The sequence below is a fragment of the Aspergillus multicolor genome, assembly GCF_047715735.1.
Source record: "Aspergillus multicolor strain CBS 133.54 unplaced genomic scaffold BDW74scaffold_13, whole genome shotgun sequence".
Classification (NCBI taxonomy): Eukaryota; Fungi; Ascomycota; class Eurotiomycetes; order Eurotiales; family Aspergillaceae; genus Aspergillus; species Aspergillus multicolor.
This window is the reverse complement of record NW_027395964.1, coordinates 786,703-809,852: the sequence shown is the minus strand read 5'-3', so window position 1 is coordinate 809,852 and position 23,150 is coordinate 786,703. Positions and strand designations below refer to the sequence as shown.

At 29.2% G+C, this 23,150-nt stretch overlaps 2 protein-coding genes across 2 annotated transcripts; one reads left to right on the top strand and one right to left on the bottom strand.

Annotated features, from left to right (window-relative positions):
* Positions 1-12,286: 12,286 nt before the first annotated feature.
* BDW74DRAFT_168151 (putative glycosyl transferase family 8 family) lies at positions 12,287-13,276 on the bottom strand (the record flags this gene model as incomplete). Its single annotated transcript, XM_073726784.1, has 2 exons — positions 12,287-13,134; positions 13,195-13,276. 2 exons carry the CDS (start codon positions 13,274-13,276, stop codon positions 12,287-12,289), a joined length of 930 nt encoding a protein of 309 aa, XP_073583752.1.
* A 1,029-nt stretch (positions 13,277-14,305) lies between these two features.
* BDW74DRAFT_153984 (uncharacterized protein) lies at positions 14,306-15,112 on the top strand. Its single transcript, XM_073724603.1, has 2 exons — positions 14,306-14,407; positions 14,466-15,112. The coding sequence occupies exon 2, from the start codon at positions 14,477-14,479 to the stop codon at positions 14,810-14,812; it is 336 nt and encodes a 111-aa protein (XP_073583751.1). The 5' UTR covers positions 14,306-14,407; positions 14,466-14,476; the 3' UTR covers positions 14,813-15,112.
* The last annotated feature ends 8,038 nt before the right edge of the window (positions 15,113-23,150 follow it).

Here is a 23,150-nt window from a genome sequence, read left to right as displayed (position 1 = left end):
ACATGGATTTCAAGCAGTATAGTGATAAGTGCTTGCCAAGCAGTTAAATAATACTTATTAACTTTATTAGGCCTTGGGCAGTATTTATCAGAGATTAACCCTAACAAGCATAATATTACATGGCAACTATAATATATTATTATGTTTTATTAGGTCTATTTCCAGCGTAATATCCTAAAGGCTATTAGGTTAATAAACAAAGGGTCACTATTATAAAGTTAAATAATAAAGTTACTATCGTGTTAGTCAGAGGCCTAGTATAATAAGATAGTGGATCTTTTAATAAGTATAACTACTATTTAACTACTTAAAAACTGCTTATTAACTTTATTAAAGTATAAATCACCCGCGGTACAAAATTAGGCTATTTAAAAAAAGGCAGTGGTAATTAAGGCAGGACTAAATAAGGCCTGCTTTAAAATTAAGCCTACCTACTTTAATTAGCTTTAAAATTATACCAATGTAGTAAAGCAGTCTTACTATAAGGCAAATACTTTAGGGAGGTATCTTACTTTAGTTAAAGTAGTTAAAAAGTACTTGCTAATTACCTAGTTTTATATTTACTAACCTATTAATAGTACTGCAAAGCTTAATAAGGATAATATTTAGTAATATTAAAACTTCCTGGATTTTAATATATATTACTTTTATTAGACCTTAAATATGGAGGCTGCCTATCTTTAAGCTTAATAAAAAAAGTATAAGTACTTGCTAAGCACTTGCTAAGTATTAAAGCTTACTTTAATTATAAATAGTTACAAGCGGTAAAGATTTTTTATAGGAGCTAAATTAAGCAGCTAATCTAGCTTTAACTAATAAATATATTTTATATTATAATATTTCTTTTAATATAAAAATATAAAGTAAGTTAAGTACTTGCTAACTGCCTAATAGCCAGTTAATAAGTATTTAGATTTATAATCTTTACTTTTACCCTTTACTAAATTACCTTAATTAATAGCCTATCTCTTAATAATTATTGTAAAGAGCTTGAGCTTCGCTAGCTTAAGGCAAGTATTAAAAAGTAAGAGGAGAAGGTATAGTATAAGTAACTTAAGAATAAGAGGTTAGAGCTAGAGCTTATAAAAAGGCGGATAAAAATTTAAAAGGCATAGGAAAGGGGTACCTAAGTAGTTAATAAGTAATTAATAAGTGCTTTTTATAAATATACTATATATTTTCTTAAGATACTTTAATAACTATATATAATAAAAGATAAAAGACCTAAGTAGTTTTTAACTACTTACTAATTACTTAAAACTTTTTTATTATATATATATATTATATTTATAATACTCCCTCCAGCTTATTATCTCCTTTATAAGATATATATAAATAATATTATTTAGAAAAAATATTAATTACTTAATAATTATTTATATATTAGCTATTTACTTATTACCTAAGTACAGGGCCTTACTAAGTAGTATTTAAGTAGTTTTTAAGTAGTTTTTTAGCAGCTATTTTCTTATTTACTTGGTTCTTAGGCTTCTTAGTTACAGCACGGGGGTGCAGGTCACCATAATTAAATAAGATAAAATAATTATATTTATTAATATTTTTATAGCAGTTAACACGGCTACCGCAGGACTTGCAAGGCATAAAATACCCCATGTAAACTACCTTAGCTCTTATATTAGTAACATAAACCTAAGATTTAAGTAGTTAGTAAGTGGTTAAAAAGTAGTTAAGAAGTACTTATAAAACTATCTTTTTTCTTAGGGAGGGCAGGGAGGGCTCCGGGGGCATGGTTTAGGCTTATAATAGCCCTAGTAATAGTATTATTAGGGTTAATACTAGTAAATAGCTTCTTATATTACTTTAAGTAGTTAGTAATTAGTTATTAAGTAATTAGTAAGTAGTTAGGATATATACTAGCCGCCTTATTAATAATCTCTTATAAAGCGCGGCCCCCAGCATTTCTAACTGGCAGCAAGATATCCTTATATAAGGCAACGTGGGTACACAGGTTATTAATAGATTTATAGTTATGCTAAATAATTCCTAAGTAGTTAGTAAGTGGCTACTAAGTAATAAAAAAGCAGTTTTATAATAGCCTTAAAGTAATTAAGAATTTTGCAGAATATCTTGCTATAATAAAAGTAAAGGTAGTTATCTTTGTCCTAAGCAGTTCCCAAGCAGTTAGTAAATGGTTAAAGATATAAAATATAATATAAGAAGACTTACCTTTTTATACTTAGGCAGCTCCAGGCGCCCGGCTTTAACTTTATAAAGATACTACTGGTACCACTTTTAAACTAATAAATTAGTAATTAAAGAGCAGAAAAAAGTAATTATAATAAAAAGGGGGCTTAAAATAATGATTATTAAGAAGTTTTAAAGCACTTAACTTATATTTTTTAAAAGTACTGCCATACTAAAGTTAATAATATTAGTAAGTGTTTTAAAAGAGGTAACTCGAGTTAAAATATTTCTAGAGCTTAGTTGTGGGTCACGTGACCGCCAAGGCCATTATATAAGCCATTTCAACTCGAGCGACCGAAAAAACGACACTGGCTGACCTGCAACCTCTGCCAGACCTAGGTACCTAACTACCTAGCCCTAGGTAGGTAGTTCTACCGTCCAAAAAACTACGAGAACCTCCTTGCTGCCTGATCCGGACGTTGCTGCTTTAACAGGGTGAGCCCGGTGAGTTAGGTAATCCACTCACTGTTAAAGGTGATTTACTCACCCTTTAAGATAATTTGCTTACCTTGTAAAATAATTTACTTACCCCTTAAGATAATTTACTAACTTATTTAAGGTAATTTACCCACTCTTTAATACTTATAATTACCCTATACTTACCTTATCCCCTTTTTATATTTATATTATTTCTTTAGCTGCTTTACTAAGAAAGTTAAGATACTATGTTAAAAGATAAAAATAGGCCTAGCTATTAAAAGCCTAACCTATTATTATACCTAATAAAATAATGCTAGGAAGTCCTTTTCCTTTCTTACTTTTTTATTTTTTTTTTTTAAATTTTTAAGTACCGTGCAAAGTATACTTACTATAACTTTATTATCTTTGACTCTGGTTATCCTTTTTTTAGCTATTTTATAAGTTCATAGTATCTGTAAAATAAGTAACTTAATCTTAATTTTATTATAATAATATTTAAAGGGAGAAAAAGGTAAAAGGTTAACAGGAAAGCTATTATAGTAATTAATAATTATATTTATAAAGTATATTATAAACACGATTAGGAATAGGTTTAACATGACTAGTTAGGAGGTTTAGAAAATATTTTAGATATTTTATTTATATACTTTCTTTAACTTGCTAATTTTACTTTAAAAGCCAAACTTAATTCCTTTACTAGCGAATATTTTTTATATAAAAATAATTCTTTTATAAGTAGAAAGTCTATCCTTTTTTACAAGCATTTTAGAATAGGCTTGTATATAAAGATTACTGTGTTAACCATTAAAAAGTCCATATTATTATAAATTTAAAAAATAATTCTTTAAAGCCTTTTTACCTATAATATATAGTATAACTACTAGTAAATTAAACACTAGTGTATTAATATCCGTTTTGATTATAGCAAAGGCTATAATTTCTATATCATAAATTAAGTATTTAAATATATAATACTTAATAAACTAATAGGTATTTTTAAGGAAAGACTTTTTGTAACGGCCTAGGATATAGAGCCAGGTACAAAGCAAAACACTAAGGAAAAGGGGGTGGAACAGTGGTTAATCTTTAGATTGCATATTATAAAGACTAACTCTTAGCTAACTAAGCTATGCTAATGGTTAGTATTAAATATATAAAAAAAAATTAGTTATAATATTACTATATTTTATTTTTTTTATATTATTAAACCTTTTTTATTACCTAAGGCTAATAATGTTACCTGCTTTTAAAAAGATTAACCTTAATTTACAAATAATATTAAAAATTTTATATTAGATTTTTTTATATTTTTAATAACTTTATTTTCTTTTTTTTTAGTACTTTATAGTTTTATACTTGGAATTAAGGTATTTATAATAATTTTTATTTACAGGGGATTTATCTAGTGTTACCTTATTAATATTTAAGTCTTATATTAAGATTATTTAAATAGTATTATGTGTTATTATTTTAACTATAAGTAATATAAAAAAATAATTTAAATATAATCTAGCTAAGGATTATTATTATCTTAATTAGGTTATATTTAGGTTTAAGAATTATTATTATAATAATAGTTTTTATGCAGGTAGCTAAATATAAAATAATAATTTCTTTTTTTAACCCCCTTTTTTTATATTCTCTCTAAAATAAATATATTATATTTTTATTTACTTCGCAAGTGTCTCTATCTTAATTTTATTATTAATCTTCTTTATTTCACTGTTATTATGGCCCTAAAGCATAAAAAAATTGTTAGATAAAGCCTGCCAATCTGTCTTAAACCAGTGGGATTTAAGGATATTCTGTGCGCAAGAGTAGAAGGTACAAGTCTTAAGGTTAAAGAGCTTATATAAAAGACTAAAATAAAAACTAAAAGGTAGAATAACTTAGTTTTTAAAGATAATAAATAATAATTAAAACTATTTAACACTGTAAAGATAGTCCTTTAAATATATAATTAAATTAAATTACTATAAAATACCTAATATAATTTTTATTATATCCTGTTAAAGCACCCGCTTTATAGCCTTATATTAACCAGTATGACCATAGTCCCTTTTTATCTTAGTATTATAGCATTCACTATAATCAGGCTAGATTATCCATAACTCTGGTTCTTAATATAATAACCAGTCACACTGTATTATTATAATAAATTTATTAGTTAATATTAATCCGCGCTAGCCATGTTCCCTAATAATCCCCCTTTCTTGGGTTCTTTGTCCCCAAAGAACATAAGTAGGCGCTAGATCCTTAAATAAGTTCTTTTATTACCTATTTTTCTTAATATTATTTATTTACTAACCTTTATAATGGCTTCTAGCTCAGGTGTTTAAAAACATAACCTAAAGTATTAAATTAAAAAGTATGGTTTTATAATGGTTACTCCTTATATTTAATATTTATAGCTAAATAAATCTTATGTTAAGTCTAAAAATTTAAGTTACTATAATAAATATATAAAAGCGTGCTAAAAATATATTACTTTAAAGCCTTCCTTCTTAAATATAGAATAAAAGCATCTTGTTTAGGCGTAATAAGAGCTTTAATTAAAGGAATTTAAAATTTAAAATAAATAAAGCTTTTACTTGTAAAATCCTGTTATTTTTAAAAGTAAGAATAACTTCTTAACCAATGTGCTGGCAACTTTATTTCCCGTGAAATAAAAGAAATAGACGAGCTCGAAAAGCTTAAGAAAAAGGAGCAGAAATAAAAGGAAATTAAAAAGGTAATAAAATAAAGCTATTTAGCTACCATGGTAAGCAGCAGTGGCTCGTCCACACAAGACTTCCTTGGTGGTATCCATGCTGCGGAGGCTTTTGCCATGCCTTTTAATAACTCTTTTTTTTAACTGTTTTCTTGCTAAAATTCCTAAATCTTCTCAGGGCAGTTAAGATTTTTAACTGGCTTTTATAAGTTATTTTTTATTAAGTAACTCTTTTAATAAATAAAGTATTAAATCTAACCCTTATGTATCTGTTAGTCTAGAATTTATTTAACTTTATATTCTTTATTGGCGTTGGTTACTTTATTATAGTTATTTTCCAGATTTAGAGTTAGTTTAAGCAATAAGACATAAAACATTAGGTATACTTGTATTCGTGCTGGTAATAATAGGTAATAATTATTATTAGTAAGTTGCTTTTTAATTTTAAATAGCCTATATTTCACTGTATTAAGTTTATTACTTAGTTATTTACTTTTAATATTAAAATTTTTCTTTCCTATTATTTATTCTAAGAGGTAAACTCTCTCTCCCTCCCTTAAAAGTGGCGTGTCCTTATGCTTTTTATTATAATAAAATTTTATTCTTTCCTTAGCTTATTTAATATCCTGTGTAAGTAATTTATATAGTATGTTTAAGTGCTTGACTTGCATTAAGACTAATTTTAATCTTTCTTTAGTTAGTAATAATATTCATGTTATTCTTGGGTTTCTTTTTAAATTCGCATAGTAAGGCGAAATATTTGTCGTGGCATTCTTTGTATTATTAATAGTAAACTATGCCATTAGTAGTATTTTAACCTAATTGTCTTGGTTCTAGTTAAGGTAGTGTTATAAGTATTACTTAATTAACTATATTATCCTTTCTGTTTATTTATTTATTTATTAATAGTTTATAGTTAATATATCTTAACCTGTTCCGCATGCTTTTATAATTATTTCCTAAAACTTAGACGTGAATAGCTTGTCTTTATTAAATGTAAATTATTTTAGTAGTCTAGTTTAAATAAATACTTCTTGCAGTATTAGTAGTGCTAGTTTCTTTGTAGTGAGATTCTTTATAACTAGTCTAATAATTATGTATTTTATAAGTTTATATATAATAGTAACTATATTAGTATAGGTAAGTCCTGTAATAGGATCCTTAAATAATAGTAGCCCTATAATGAAATTAATAGTGATACTTTCCTAAGGTTTTATAGGGATGTCTGGTATTTGCATTTTCCTGTATAATTAATGTTAAGATAGTTTATTTTAATTATATTTATTACACTTTATAATATAGTCTCGGACCTGTTGGTGTATTTTTGGAAAGAAGTATGCTTATTAAATCTTTTTTATTATTTTCTTAATTCCTTGGTGTCCTTTTAATAGTAGGTTGTGGTGTAATTTAATTACTTCCTAAACCATGCTTTAAGGTACTATAATTAATCTGTTCCAGAGGAGTATCCTGTTACTTTCTTTTTTATATTAGGCTTCCTAGTTTTATGTTTAAAATTATTTATTATTTTATTATTTCTTCTTAAGCCGTACTATAAACTTGTAATTATTAATTATATATACAGTAGCTAGCTTAGCATCCTGGTTAAATCTAAAAATATCCCTATTTTTATAAAAGATATTTATCTTGGGGTTTTTAACTTTAACCATATAATCTAGTCTTTGGCTTAGCGCATCCGCGGCAACGTTCTTTTTCCTATTAATATGCTTAATTTAAAAGTTGTATTATAATAACTGTTAAGCCCATCTAATTTATTGTCCATTAAGTTTTTTTATTATTATAAAGTATATTAAGTTCTTATGGTTAGTTTAAATAATAACTTTATGCTTTGCTCCTTGGAGGTAATGTTTCCATTTTTCAAATTCTTTTATAATTGCTAATGCTTCTTAATCATGAGTGTCATACCTTTGTTTGGTATTTGTTATTTGTTATAAAAAAAATGCGACTGGTCGCAGCTTCCTGTTTTTATCCATTTATTCCAGGACCATTCCTATGGCTCCTCTAGATATATTTATTTTTATGTAGCATTGCAGTTCCGGGTCATAGGGCTGTAGTATGGGCGCCTTTTTAACCTTTTTTCTTAATATCCTGTACTAATTTTTCCTGCTCTTGCCCCTATACGAAGGGTTTATTATCTTGTAATAGCCTGGTAAGTAGTCGTGCGTCACGCGTGTAAGTAAACAGGTATTCTTGCATATATCCTAAAAGTCTTAGGAATTCTCTAACTCCTTTTTTATTTATTAATATTAGGTAATTTAGGATTTCTTTTATTATTTCTTGCTTAATTTTCCACCCTTTTGGCGTATATTGCATACCCAGGTATTTAATTTTATTTATAATAAATTTATATTTCCTAATACTTATTATAAGTCCTGTATTTATTAACTTCTGCATAACTTCCTTTACATGGGTGTTATGTTCTTCTTTAACTTTTAAGAAGACTATAATATTATTAAAGTAAATAATAATAGTTTTATTTATAAATTCTCCTAGTATATAAGTTATGTACCTAGTAAATTTAGCTGGTAGTTACTTTAGTCCCATAGGTGTAATAACCTATTTATATAATCCTATATTTATAAGGAATGCTGTTTTGTAAATATCTTTAGCGTGTATTTATAAGTTATAGTAACCCTATTAAATATTAAAAATTATTAAAATCACGGCTCCCTGTAAAAGGTCTTTTTTTATCCTATATATAGTACTTAGTTAGCGTTGTTAATTATTACTTTATTAAGAAGGTAATAATTAATAACTAATTATTTATTCTTTACCCATGCGCCTTTTCTATCTTTCTTTGGTACTATTATAGGTCGCGAGGATATATATAATTTTAACTTATAAATATATCCTGCCTTTTTAAACTTATAAATAAACTTTATTTCTGCTTATAACTTTGCCGGTAATTTTTAGTATTGCTGTACCTGCGGTAACTTTTCTCCAGGTATTAGTAGTATCACAGCTTTAAAGCAGCTGTTATGCCTTGGTAATTAGTAGTTAGGTTTTATAAATAACTTAATATATTTATAGTATTTTTTTAAAAGTCTTTTAAGCACTTTAGCAAGTTCCTTTTTATATTCCTTTCTTAGCTTTAGTTATATAGCCTTTTATTAGGTTCCATTTTTTATTAGTCCTAAGTTATGCATTATCTTTTACTATTTATTTATATCTTGCTTTTCTGGAGCTTTCCCCGATGCTTTGTTAGTAACTTAGATCTGTGTTCTTTATTAATATTCTTTTTATGTTTTTAACTAAGCATTATTAACTAGCACTTTTCCAGTTATCTAGTTAATATCTAGGTTTTATTAAGCAAGCCATGTTATCCTAATAACTATATTATAGAATCCCTAAGGTATAATGGGCATAACTTTAAACATGATATTCTTAATATATTCTTCACTCTTTATTAGGGTGTTATTAGTTATAAGCTTAGGTTCTTGGTATAGTAGCGCGCCTTTAAATCTAAAGATTTTTTAGTACTCCCCTATAAGCCTAGTTGCTAGCTAGTGTGTTTTAATAAATCCTTTATTAATAAACTGCTTAGAGCTCCCTAAGTCCAGTAAGATTCTTGCATGCCTTTTATTTAATTATGCTATAATAATAATTAATGCGTTATTCTTAATTATGTAGAGTGTTACCTCTTTTTAATGCTGATAATAATATTATTATTATGCTTTGGCCCATCTTATTAGTTAGAACTGGCCTGTCTTTTGGTGGAATATGTAATATAAAACATTGTAATTATAGTGATTAAGTTTTATATAATTCGGGTGTCCTGCTTTTATTTCTGTATAATCACATTTAGTGTTACCTAGGGGGTAATTATAGTTTGGTTATATAATAATTCTTAGTGCTTGCGGTTTTTAACAACATAATTCTTTAATTTTCCGGTGTTGCAGATACTTATTATTGTAATATTCTGTCCAGTTAATGTCTTAGTATGCCTTTTTGCTTAACTTAGGATAGTATCTGCAAGAGTAATCTTTTATATGACCTAAGACTTTACTACATGGGCTTATTTTTTATTTATTTAATACTTGCTTATATTCTTCCGCGAATTTAATGTTAACATGCCCATGAGCAGGGCATTTCAAGAATATTTATTCTTTGCATTTATTATATTTTAAGATATAATCCTGCCATGTATGGCTAGATTCTTCTTAGTAAACTGCTTGTGCTGGTTTATAGTTATAAGGTTTATCTTCTTTAGCGTTGCTACTAAATAGGGTTTGTGTTTATGTTTCTTAAGTCTTATAGTGATTTATAACTATTTTATCACTAATTAAAACTATTAGAGGTGTATAAAATTCTTTTTTTAAATTTAAAGGGATCTTATTACTTTCCTGTAAGTAATCTTCTCTTTAATTCTTAAGAGGCTTATCCTTAGGTAATTTATATTTACTTAATATTATACTTAATCTCCCTTTAAGACCCGTGCAGCATCCTGCTTGTTCTTTTAACTTATTACTAGTAATAATATTAACTTTTCTATTTTCTTTAATTTTAAGTTCTCGCGCGTTAATATTAATATATTTAATTATTTTTTTTATTAATTTTCTTAAGGTCCTTTATATTCTGTTAAACCTTTATTTATACTTGGCTAATCTGTTTAGTTAACTTATCCATGAACCGCACTAATTCTTTTTATTACTTTATAATATTCTTAAGGATGTCCTCCTCCGTGATGTTCAGGAAATTAGGTTTAGTTGTTACATAGGCAGCGTATATTTGCGAATCATGGGTAGCCGGTCCATGATTTTAGCGCTTTGCTTAATAATATTTCTTAATATGTCTAATTTTTTTATATTTAAAGTATTTTTCTTTAAATTACTTTCTTTCCTTGCCATCCTTCTGTTCTCCAGTGGTAATAGCAGCATTTATTTTTATATTTTTATCCTTATTTTATTATAGGTTTTGCTTGTTTCTTCCTGCCTGATGCATGTGGGTGCGTTGCTTGTTAAACCATTGCTTATTTTAGCGCATTTTAATCCGAGATACTGTTTTAATAAGTTTATTAAAAGTATTAGGTTAATTATTAATTAAAGCTAACTAGTTCTTTATCTTACTCCTAAGTCCTTTATAGTATTTTACTATAAAAGCTAATTTATTCCAGGTCAAGTTTAAGGCTATCTGGTGAAATTTTACAGTATATTTATTAATAGTTAACTTGCCTTGGTACAAAGCTTTAATTTTGCCTTAAGCGGCTTATTTAAGGTTTAGGTTACTAAATACTTTAAAGATTTATGTCTTAAATTCTTTATAATTTCCAAAGATTTTCTTGGTTATTAGCTTCTGGTCTTTTAACTTGTTTATTTAATAGTCTTATATATATAGCTTAAACTAATTAAATGCAGGCCCTTTAAGGTACATTCCTGTAAATATAACTTTGTTATGCTTATTGGCATTTCCGAGGTTATTAATATGCAAGTGCATATTTATTAAGGTTAGATAACTTTGCAAGGAAAATTGCTTATCTTTAAATAACTCTGCTTTATTAGCCTTGATTTTTTTAAAACTTTTTAATTTATTAATCTTATTTACTAATATAGTAATCACTTCTTTTATATGCTTTAACTCCTGGGTAGGGGTAGGGCAGGCTATAGTAGCCTGCTGTGCCTGAGCAGTCTAACTTCCTATAACAGTGATAAATATTTTTAAATCTCTTGTGCTAAGGGTCTGTTATTATTAAATAACGCCTGCCAATCCGTCTTAAACTAGTAGGATTTAAGGATATTCTGTGTGCAAGAGTAAAAGGTACAAGTCTTAAGGTTAAAAAGCTTATATAAAAGACTAAAATAAAAACTAAAAGATAGGGTAGCTTAGTTTCTAAAAATAATAAATAGTAACTAAAACTATTTAATACTATAAAAATAGTCCTTTAAATATATAATACTGAATAAATTTATTATATTATTTTACTTTAATTAATATAATAGCTAAGAAGTTATCATATCAATACTGCTGTATTGCTATGATCGGTGCGGATAATTCATGGCTCCGGTTTCTGACGTGACAGCCCGTCACATCGTATCGGTAAGGCAGATCTATTGGCTGACAGCAGTCCGTGCTGGCCGCGTTCCCTGACACTAGGTTAGTTTATTTATTCTTATTAGCTTATACTTTAACTTACTATTTTATAAGTGCCTTAGCTTACATAGATAATTAGTTAATGAGCCAAAAATAATTTTCGCGTTACTCCCAAAAGAGCAAAGTTATATAAATTACTCCCACTACTAGAAAAAAGCCTGCAATAATTAGCAGTGGTAAGTTTTAAATTATAGTAATAATAGCTTGGCCAGTTTTAGTTATGCCTAAACTATTATTAAAAGTGTCTAATTTTTGGAGCAATATAAATATCCCTAAAATAACTAAGTATCTAGTAAGGAGCACCTAATTTATTATACTAGTAGTAATATTATAATACCAAGATATATTATCTAAATTAAGGAGTATCTGTATATATTATTTTTAAATAGGTACAGTATTACTCCTGGTTAGGATTAAGCACTTATTAAGGGGTGTCTAACTCTAATGGTTCCATAGCATAGTAAACTTTAAGAAGGATAAAGCAGCGCAGTCGGAAAATAAAAGGGTAAGATAGCATTTATTTATACTTTTATGGTGTGTCATTATAGTATTCACGCCGCTAGCTAGAAAACAGTATCGCAGGCTTGAATTCAAGATATTTTAGGACTATCCTTTCCACAGACTTCGCCAGGACACTCTAGGTGATACACCTGGTTGCAAAAATGACGCAAATGTTTATACTCTTCCTTTGTCAATGCCTAGCCGGTGGCATGGTGATTGTTTGAATAAGTACACTTCGTGTGCGCGTAGTGTTTTTTGGGGTGGTAGACGGCTCGCCCGGGAATTACGTTAATTGATTCATCACTGCATCAACAAGTAGACAGATAAAAGTCTGTTTATTGACACTCAAAGCTCAGATCTAGATGTCTGTGTGTTCTCTGCCAGGCGCTTCTTCCAAAAGCTCTTCATTTCTCTCCACTTTTGACGTGCATACGCATTAATAGCCGGCGTTTCTGGACTCCCCTCCCACCATTTCACGTGAAGAGATGCTATATTGTTGTTAAAATGGTCATCCAACGGATGATTTCGGTGCCAGGAAGAATGCAACTGTTGCCAGGGCATTCTACCCTCCCTATGATGAGCATAGTTTAGGAGGTCCTGATCTAGAAAACCATAGGACCAAAGTTCCGGTTTTGTCAGCAGGCATTTGTAGTACTGAAGCAACCTAGCATTAGGAATGTATAACAGAAAGCCAGCGTTAAAATATGACCACTGTTCAGTTATCATTGGGTGATTCGGCAAGCCGGTATCAACCGATGCGCCCATAAGAAATGATTCAGGGAGATTGCTGCCATTCGAGCATGGCTGGCTAGTGCCGTTGACTGCACGTGTTTGCGAGGGGGGCGAGGTGTAGAAAAGGGAATCAATCGGGCGTCTTAGAATGACATCCGCATCCAAATATATGGCCTTTGCGTATGGAACAATAGTCGGGTTGAATATTTGCAGCTTTGTGAGAGTATCTTTCCAGCGAGGTTGGGGTATAGAGATGTCGTGTTTGATTTTGTCAACTTCAACAACGAGCGCCCCATCACCACGTAACATCTGGCGCTTATCTTCTTGCACATCCGGTGTAACCAGGACGATAAATGGCACTGGGGTTTCTGCTCTGGTCGCTGGGGCATGAAGCAACTGATAAGTGAGCACACGAGCTCCCATGAAGTACACATCGTCTTTGTCGGCCTGCGCATTGGAGCCTCCAGTTAGGTAAGTGATAAACGCAAACCGGTTTGTGATTGAGTCTGGGCTGCAATGACCTGTCTGAGCGATAATTAAGAAGAATGCGACGACTATGGCCATGAGCCTTGAAGAGGGACGTGCGCTTTGCTGAGTTGACATGTTCCTTCGTAGTCGGGAATAAGACCATCCTATGGTACTTTGATTGTATGATTGAGAAATATGTATAACCAATTTGTACCAACTGGATTCAGTCTAAAATGAGAGAACAAGCCAAAGGAAGTTTGCGAGAAAGCTGGACTTCTAGAGGAAATAATGGATTATCGTATTCTCCTCTTAGACTGTAATATATGAGTTAGCGAACTACATTTAGGTGTCAGTGAGAACATTTATGTTTCTACTGAAATCATTGAAATTTCGTCAAGAATAGGATCAGGTGGGCTTCGCCAAGTGATAGTTTTTCCTGTCCGGCCGTTAAGAAGCCAGGAGAATGATTCCGGGTAATAGTGATCCTTAGACTCTGTGCGCTTGTGGGTATGCAAGTATTGCCCATCCATGTTCAACCTGGTTGATTACACTATGATGAATATAATTAAATAGTATACTCCATCATTTTGAGTAAATGTTGGATCACCATCACATGATGTCATGAAATCAAGGTAGTTGTGTCGAGGCTTTCGATCGTGATGTTTGTGGGTGCTGGACAATACCGTCATAGGTTTGGGTTGACTGCAGGTCGTAGAGTATTTTGCAAGGCATATACAACCAAGACGGTGTCTATGACGAGACATTACTCCTAGCCCGTACTTGTAAATATGGGGCAAAGTACAGCCTTAGTAGTTCAAAGACCCGCAGATATCTGCAATAGGCCAGAGTCATGATATAGACCAAATAAAATGCTGCTCATTATGACAGTATTTTCTGAAAGCAGTGGTAGCAGACAGGCGCAACTAGTGGAATCTTGATGTAATACCTTGTCCTCGTTGGAATGTTAGAGATACTTACGTTGCTCAGAATTCGTACTATCAGCCATTATTAAACCATAGACTTTATGATCCTTACATCGCCCCGTAATAGTAAGAGCCTAGTGTCATAGTGATACTCTCTAGATGTCATGAGATCGTGTCTCTTAAAATATTTATCTTTTTAGAGTTCTGCAGGGTATAAAGCTGGAAGTATGGCTTTGGAGATCCTAGATCTAAGATGTATCATTTATTTCACCCATTATCATAAAAACCATTGGTCCCACACTGTGCAACTGTCAGAGTGCAATAAGACAAACTCTCATACTAGGTGAGTCATTAGGAAAGCACATGCACTCCCTAATCATCTTAGCTAAGGTATCCATTAGCTAGTTCAACCATGAAACCGATCTTAATCTGGACAATCCTCGCAGTTTTGCAGAGCCCTCTGGTACAAGGTGCTCAAAAGACTATTGTCGTAGAGGATGATAGCGAGGACGTTTCTTCCAGTCCTACTGTGCCCCCTGTTGCTGCATTTGCTGCAGGAGGCCCTCCAAATGATACGTGTTCCAATTGCCATACCCAGCCACCAATTTGCGATAAGTGCACCACATACATAGTCTCCGGCTCTATGGTTCGCCCCGCGGTAACCATTCCCCAGCAAGACACAATCATCGAGTGCCATGGAGGAAGCTCATCCACCACAACGCAAACCTGCACACCCCCTCCGCCATAAGGTATCCCTTGGTTTGTTAAGATTGGAAGTCTGTGGATCTACGCTGGTATCAATCTGATTGACGTCTTTCCCTTAATCTTTCTCATGGGCCATATGTATACTTTGTCATTATGAGCTTGACCCTTTTCCTGGAGCCTTGACATGGGTTTTTCCCACCAGCTGTACGGGAGGGTTTTTCCCCATGTTGCAACACAAATGTGGAGGCTGCTATAAAACAATGCAACGTGTGTATTCTTGCCATCTGCCTAAGGCTTTTATTATTCTAACTACGCATCACATTGCTTGAACCCACGGAGTAATGATTACCTCACAACAATAATCAAATAATCAATATGAATATAACGTAATTATTAAGTCACCCGTCCGCCACCGGTCAGCCGTTCACAACACCAAAGATTATCGTGCTTTAAGATCTTAAATTCAACGCCAACAACGCAATTTTACGAATTAGAAAATAATTTAATGTAGTTAAATACAAGACATCAAGTTTTGTTATAGCCTAAAATTCTGCAATTTAAACACTTTATGGGACGTCTTTTCGGAGCAGTTAAAGGTCCAAGCGCACCATTACTTGGGGGGGGGGGGGGGGGGCCCGTAGTCAAAACCACCACCCTTAGCTTGCTGAGAACCCTCTGCGGATCTTATGGATTCAAGCCAGCGGCTATAGAGCCGCTCTGGACGTTCTGGACGTTGAAAACTGTGGTGTAGGCCTGGGGATAGCCCTCCAAGAAGTCAAACTTGTTAATACTCTCTTCCATTAAGTAATCATAACTCTGTAATAACCCACATGCGTAACTCGGCTTTTCCTACCAGGTTTAAAAATAGTGAAAGGTAGTGACAAACACGTGAAAAATATAAAAGGTATAAGATTTGATAGCCTAAGATATACCTAATTAAAAAGTAAAGGTAAAAGGGTATTTTTTAAAAACCCCTAAAAGTTCCACACTAACCAGAGCCGCTTTGCCAGGGCTGCTTGAGATAATAACTAATTAAGTATTATATAAGGAAAACATATGGTAACTAAGCCTAACGTTTAATACCTAAGTCTCTTTTTTTAAGGCTAAAAACATTTTTTTAAATAATACCTTACTTTTTTATATCTTACTTTAAGAAAATACTTCATATACTATTAGGATAAAGTGCATGTAGTTTAATTTTAAATCCTTGAATAAGTTATTTAATAGGATTTCTTTTAGGCAAGTATAGCTTTCTTGTAAAAAATTACATTATAACTATTATAGTAGTATATTACTTAAGCCCTTTTTTGATTTTTTATAACAATATTAAAATCCTTTTAAATCAAAAAGAATTATTACTTTTTCCCAAAACAAGGGGGTTTAAAGGCTTATTTGCTTTATATTTTATATTTTATAAGGGCTTTTTATCGATGCTTAAAATAGAATAAAAATTTCTATAAATTTTATCATTAGGCTCGCCCTTTTACTCATTTAAAAACTTTAAGTTATTTATAAATATATTATTTTTGAAAATAACTATTTAAAATAAGTTAAATTTTTTATTTAGCGCTATACACGGAATTTTAAGTATAAAGGGAAAAAATATTAATATAATAGAAAAGTTTTAAAGTTAATAATTAGAATAAATACTACTTTTGAAATTAGAAGTAAGTTTTTTATCTATAACTTAATTTTCTAATAATATACTTTCAACCTTATATCTTACCCATAGCTTATAATTATAATTATTATAGTTATAATAACCTCTTTTAATAAATTTTAAAAACATTTTAATCTCAATCTTTTTTTATCAATTTATCATTTTTCATATTCCAGAATTTTTGTTATTTTTAGTAGCATGTAGCCACTATATTATATATTTTAATGAATTAATATAATTTAAGTTTTACTTATAGTACTTTATAATTCTTAAAAATATATTTATAAAATTATTATGAAGTTATAACTAGTATAACAGGTCTTATATCATATTTTTAAAGTAATAAGTAATTAAATTGTAACGGCCTAGGATATAGAGCCAGGTACAAAGTAGAACACTAAGGAAAAAGGGGGTGGAACAGTGGTTAATCTCTAGGTTGTATATCACAAAGACTAACTCTTGGCTAACTAAGCTACACTAAGGGTTAGCCTTAGATACATAAGGAGAATTAGTTGTGATATTACCATGTTTTATTTTCCCTATGTTATTAAACCTTCTTTGCTATTTAAGGCTAATAATTCTGCCCGCTCCTGAAAAGATTAACCTTAATTTATAAATAATATTAAGGATTCTGTATTAGGTTCTTTTATATTCCTTAATAATTTTATTTTACTTTTTTTTAGCACTTTGTAGTTTAATGCTTAAGATTAAGATATTTATAGTAACTTTTATTTATGGGGGATTTATCCGGTGTTACCTTGTTAGTGTTTAAGTTTTATATTAAGATTATTTAAATAATATTATGCGTTATTATTTTAACCATAAGTAATATAAAGGGATGATTTAAACGTGATCTGGCCAAGGATTATTATTATCTTAATCAGGTTATATTTAGGCTCAAGGATTATTATTATAGTAATAATTTTTATACAGGTAGCTAAACAAAAAATAATAATTTCTTTTTCTTAACTTTTTTTTTCTCTTTTATATTCTCTTTAAAATAAACATATCCCATTTCCATTTACTTTGCAAGTATCTTTATTTTAATTTTATTATTAATCTCCTTTATTTCATTATTATTATGGCCCCGAAGCGCAAGAAAGATATTATTAAGACTTTAATTATTTTAAAAGTTTACTAGTGCCTTTATTATTTTTATACTGCTTTAGTAGTAATAAACCCCGAGGACGCCTTTAAACCCTTCTTAATTAACTATATTATAAACATAGTCTTTTTTATTTTATGCCGCCAGTGCTATAAGAGAAATAATACCTGTAAGCTGGTAAGTACCCCCCTATTTTATATTATTTAGGTACTAATACGCAAGGTCTTAAACTAAATTAATAATAATAGGTAACACTGCTAATCTAGCTAGCCTCTTAACCTGGTACCACGGGTTTTAGCCCCGACCTAATGGCGAAGAGGTTAAGAAAGATAAGATAACTTAAAATAATAAGTTATTACTTAATATTTATTAGGTAATGTTTCACCTCCTTAAAGCCTTTAAATCCACCAAGAAGGCATATAAAAAAGAGTTTAGTTTAATAATAAAGATTAAGAAGAATTTTGGTAAAAAATATTATATAATATTATAAAGAAACTTTATTATATTATGCCCTTTTTTATTATGTTCTGGCTCTGGATTACTTGGCCTTTAAGGAGGAGAACACTGCTTATATTACTAATATTTATCTTTATCTTATTAAGGGTGACAGCAGTTTTACCTAGTGGATTATGGTAAAAGGATGCTTTTTTACTAAGGTTATTAAAATAATTTATAACTCCTATCTTAAGGAGGAGGACATAGCAGTCCGTGTTAAAAAGGTAAAGGTCTTATTTCTTATTTTTATTTAGGATATTTAGGCTTTATTTTAAGCCTTTTAGTTATTTTTACTTTAGTTTTTATATATATTTAGTACATAGCAGTGATACCCTTTGTTCTTGCTCCTTAGGAGCTTAAGATTTATTTTACTTTTAGCTATTTTTTAGCAAGCTTGCTTTATTATTTTAAAAAGTTTTTATATTATTGTGCGGTTGCCGCGGTGGCTTCCCGGCTTTGTTTAGGGTTTATCCCCTTTAGTAAATAACACTTTTCCACTTTCTTTTTAGTGCTTTTCCTTTCATAGGGGCTTGTAGATGCATAAGGCTTATTATAAATTATAGAAATTTTTGATTTTACAGCTAAGATAGTGATTTTTTGGTGTTATTTTAGCAAGGTCTTCCACGGTGTGCATAATCTTATTTTACTACCTTTTTAAAATGATTTTCCCTTTAGCGTTTCTTTTTATATTTTTATATTAAATCCAGAGTATTAACATCCTTAATTAATACTTATTTACTATACTTAAAAGGCTAATTTTTCCACTTTACTAAGTATAAATTTTTATTCTTAATAATATCTTATGCTATAATATTATTAATTTCCCATTCTTTGTCTTCTTTAAGTTCTGGCATCATGTCGGTATTATTTTAGCCTTGCCATGGCTCGAGCAGGGAAACATGAAAAATATTATAAATTTAATTATATTTTTCCAGTAAATGTAAGTGATAAGCATTTATTTTAATTTTATTAAGAATATGAAATAGTTTAATAAATTTTGGCTTAAGCTTGGCCGGAACTTTAAGCCTTAAATTTTTAGTATTAAGCTTGACTTATTATTTTAGTATAAAATTTATATTTTTTTAAATACTAATTATAGTATTCTTAGTATTATTTTTCATTCTTTTCCTATTCTTTGCCACACTTGCAATAAATTTTATTTAATTTATTAATTCTTGTTAATGCTACTAGTACCTCTGTCTGCCAAGGCTTATCCGCGAGCTATATAATAAGTTCAGGGTCTTAACTAATAACCACCTAATAAAATAACATGCTAATAGTGCTATTCCGGGCATTATTACATGCAAATTATACTGTACTTAATAAATCTAGCCAGACAAGTGGGTTTTTAGCGCAGAAATACTGTAAATATTATTTTAAAACCTGATTTTTTCGCTTGGTTTAGCCGTTGGTTTGGGGGTGGAACGCTGTTGATAAATAAATTTTGGTTTAGTAGTAAAACTATAGTTTTCCCCAGTATTTACTAGTAAATAAGGAATCTTAATTTAATATAATACCTTTAGGTTAACCCTATTTTAAAACCTATTATTATTAAAACACTTTAGTAAGTTCATGTGCTTGGATTAAGGTGGACACAGGAATAAATTAGGACTATTTAAAGTAATAGTTTATAATTATAAAGATTATGTTAACATGCTCTTTTTAATATGTTATTAGGGGTAGTCCGGTAATAAAATCCATGCTAATTTGTTTCAAAGGGTGTGTTAGTCTTGGTAAGGGTTAAAGATTTCTATATAAACGGTGTCGTGGCGTAATAATATGTTAGTAATTAGGGCAGGAACAGGTATAGGACTTAATTATTAATCTTATTTTACTTTAAAAAAACTTTTATTTAACTAGTATTTTAGTTTATTTAGCTGTAAAATATCCTATAACAGGGTTATTATAATAAGCTTAAATAATTTTAGTTCTTAGTATTTAGTTTAATAATATATATATTTAGTTCTTAAACAGGCGTAATCTATTTTTTTATATAAACTAATTTTTAAGCCTAGGCATATTAGCCTTTAAGCTTGTAATTTAGTCCTTAATCTAGTTATCTATAAATTATAATACTTAAACTAACTTTATTAAATAATTTAATACTTGCTTAGAGCAAATATCCTTACTAATATAGGTATTTTAAACAAGGTAATAAGGTAGGACCTGATTTTGCTTAAGGTTAAACTAAATATTTATTATATTATAATTATTAAACTTTAGATCTACTTCCAATTTAGTCTTAAAATTAAAAGGATTATTATAAATATGGTGTTTTCTTTAACTTTTTATATTCTAAACCTTAATAGTAGGTTCCTGAGCAGGATCCAGTTCCTTATCTTAGATTAGATCTTAAATAATAATGGTTTATACCTTTACTTTGCCAGTTAAATGTTACTGGATTAGGGCTAAAAAGTCTTTTTTTAATATTTAGTACGCATCCTTTTTATACTTTCTAGAAGGAGTGTCTGCAGGGTTTTTTTTCCCTGGATAATAAAAAATAATAAAATTATAAGGAGCAAGGTTTATACACTATCTTGCTTGTTTTTTATTATACTTACGCTGCTGTATAAAAGAACAGAGATTTGCATGGTCTAACTATACTATAATAGTATAAGGAGATCCTTCTAAATACTATCTTTAATAACAAAATAACCAAATAATGGTAAAAAGCTCCTTATCCAGAATTAATTAATAAATTTCTGCTTTAGTGAATTTATATAACTAAAATATAACAGGGTGCCATTTTCCAGCATTATCTAGTTATAAATAAATCCCTGCTATTCCGCTTATACTAGTATTAACCTTTAATTAGCCTTTCTGTTTAGGATTAAAATGTTTTAATAAAGGTACTGTTATAAAAGTATTAAGTAGGGAGTAAAATGCTTGTTTTTTAGGATTCTTAAAACATAAAGGGCCTATCTTCTTTCCTTTTTATATTCCTTTTATTAAATTTGTTAATGGAAGGGCTTTTCTTGAAAAATTATAAATAAATTAATAATAAAAGTTTATAAAACCTAAAAATAACTATAAAGCTTTATAAAAACAAGGTTCTTCCCAGGATGTTATAATAGTAATCTAATTTGGGTTTATTTTAACACTGTTTTGGTTAACTATAACCCTAGAAATTCCACCTCTTTCTTAAAAAATAAATATTTTTTTTAAATTTATAAATAACTTAGCTTTTGGCAGGTGTTTTAAGACCTGTTTTACATGTTTAATATAGGATTTCTGGTTAGAGGAAAAGATTAGAATGTTATTAAGGTATATAACGCAGAAATAATCCAAAATATTATATAATATAAAATGTATATAACTTTGAAATGTAGCAGGGGTATTTGTTAAACTAAAAGGTATAATAATATATTTAAAAAATTTATATTAACACCAAAAAGCTGTCTTCCAGCAGTCTTCTTCCTTAACTTAAATATAATAATAGGCGTCTTTTAAGTTAATTTTAGTAAATTAAGTTACTCTAGATAGGTAATTAAGAATTTTTAAAATTAGAGGTAAAGGGTACTAATTCTTGACTGTTATTTTATTTAATCCCCGGTAATCCACGCATAGTTATAATCCTTTATTTCTTTTGGGCATAAAAAGGATAGGTGCTCCTGCTGGACTTTTAGAGGGTTAGATTTTTTTATATTTAATATTTTTATTAATATATTAGCGTAATACTGTTAATTTAGCAGGAGAAAAAGGGTAGATTAGTTTATAAGGTGGAAATTATCCATCTATTATTATAATTCCATGTGTTAGCACTAATTTTAATGACATTATTTTTGCTTTATAGGAAGAGAATACATTATAAAACATGTTAAGTTTAGTGGGTAAACTATTAGTTTAATTTATCTTTTTGGCTTTTCTTATTTCTTCTGGAAGCGGAATAACAGCAAATACATAAGCTTGGTTTTAACATGCTTTTATAAACTTGTGTTAGCTTAAGAGCGAATGCTTTACCACTTTATTTTTAAATTATTATTAACCTGCGAACATGTAAATATGCAGTGCCCGAATTATGGTATTTAATAAAATAATTAGGTATTTATAACTAATTTACTTAACTCTTATATATAGCCTTATAAAGTTCTTTATTATTTCTTTAAAGTTAGTAATCTTTAAAGGTACTTTTTATATCTTATTAGTCTAGTCTTTCCTCTTACTATATCCTGCCATAATAGGGCATAATAGTTTTTCTTAATTTAAGCATGCTTGTTTATAAAGTTTAAACTAATTATATTTACTTAAGCACAGGTATTAATATCTGCTGTTATCTTAATATTTTTCTTAGGGGTTTTTATAATTACTTTAGTCCGTAAACACTAGCCTGTCTTTATTTAAGGATATTAAACTGGAGTCTAAGACTTTACTCCAGCTCCTTATTATTTCCCTCTTAATTCTTATTTATTTTATTATCCTAATTTATAAATTTATCTGGTTCTTTCCCTTTATATTTATTATATTTATTTTATTCTGGGTTTTTTATAATGGTTTCTTAAATATTTACTTTTTAGTTAGGATTCCGTGGTTAATAGTTTAGATTTTTTAAAGGATTAGGGTATTTTAGCATGATATATTCTTCTTCTTTATATTTAAAACATGTATATCTTTTATTTTAGTCTTAATTTGGCATTATTCCACCTTGCTCTCGTGAATATCCTCTTCTGGATAATTATCCCTAATTTTAATTTAAAATTCTTCCTTGGAGGCCTTGGTTTATTATAAATTCTTAATCTTATTATCTCCTGGATTATAATTCTTCTTAGCTAATCCTTCTTGGGCCAGGCCCGTTTTTATCTTAATTAAATGCTGTTTTTATCTTGTTGTAATAAGATATAATTCGAGGTTAAAAATACTGCATTCTTAACCAGAATTAAGAGGTAATTTAGACCAGTTTATCTTAGGTTTCTGGTAATTTTTTAAAATTATGGTTATAAATCTTATCTCTTAGGCTTGGCTAGAGTTTACTAAAGTATTTTTATACTTGGACCTTTTCTGCATCTTAATTAAAATATTATTCTAATGTACCTAAATAGTTAGCAAAATCACAGGGATCTTAATCCTTTTTTTAATAAGCTATTTCCAGCTTTACTATTATATTTAGTAAGCTTGTTATTAAAC

What these genes read in the sequence shown, in the direction of transcription:
- BDW74DRAFT_153984 (XM_073724603.1), top strand. Translation starts at nt 14,477, where the DNA reads ATGAAACCGATCTTAATCTGGACAATCCTCGCAGTTTTGCAGAGCCCT.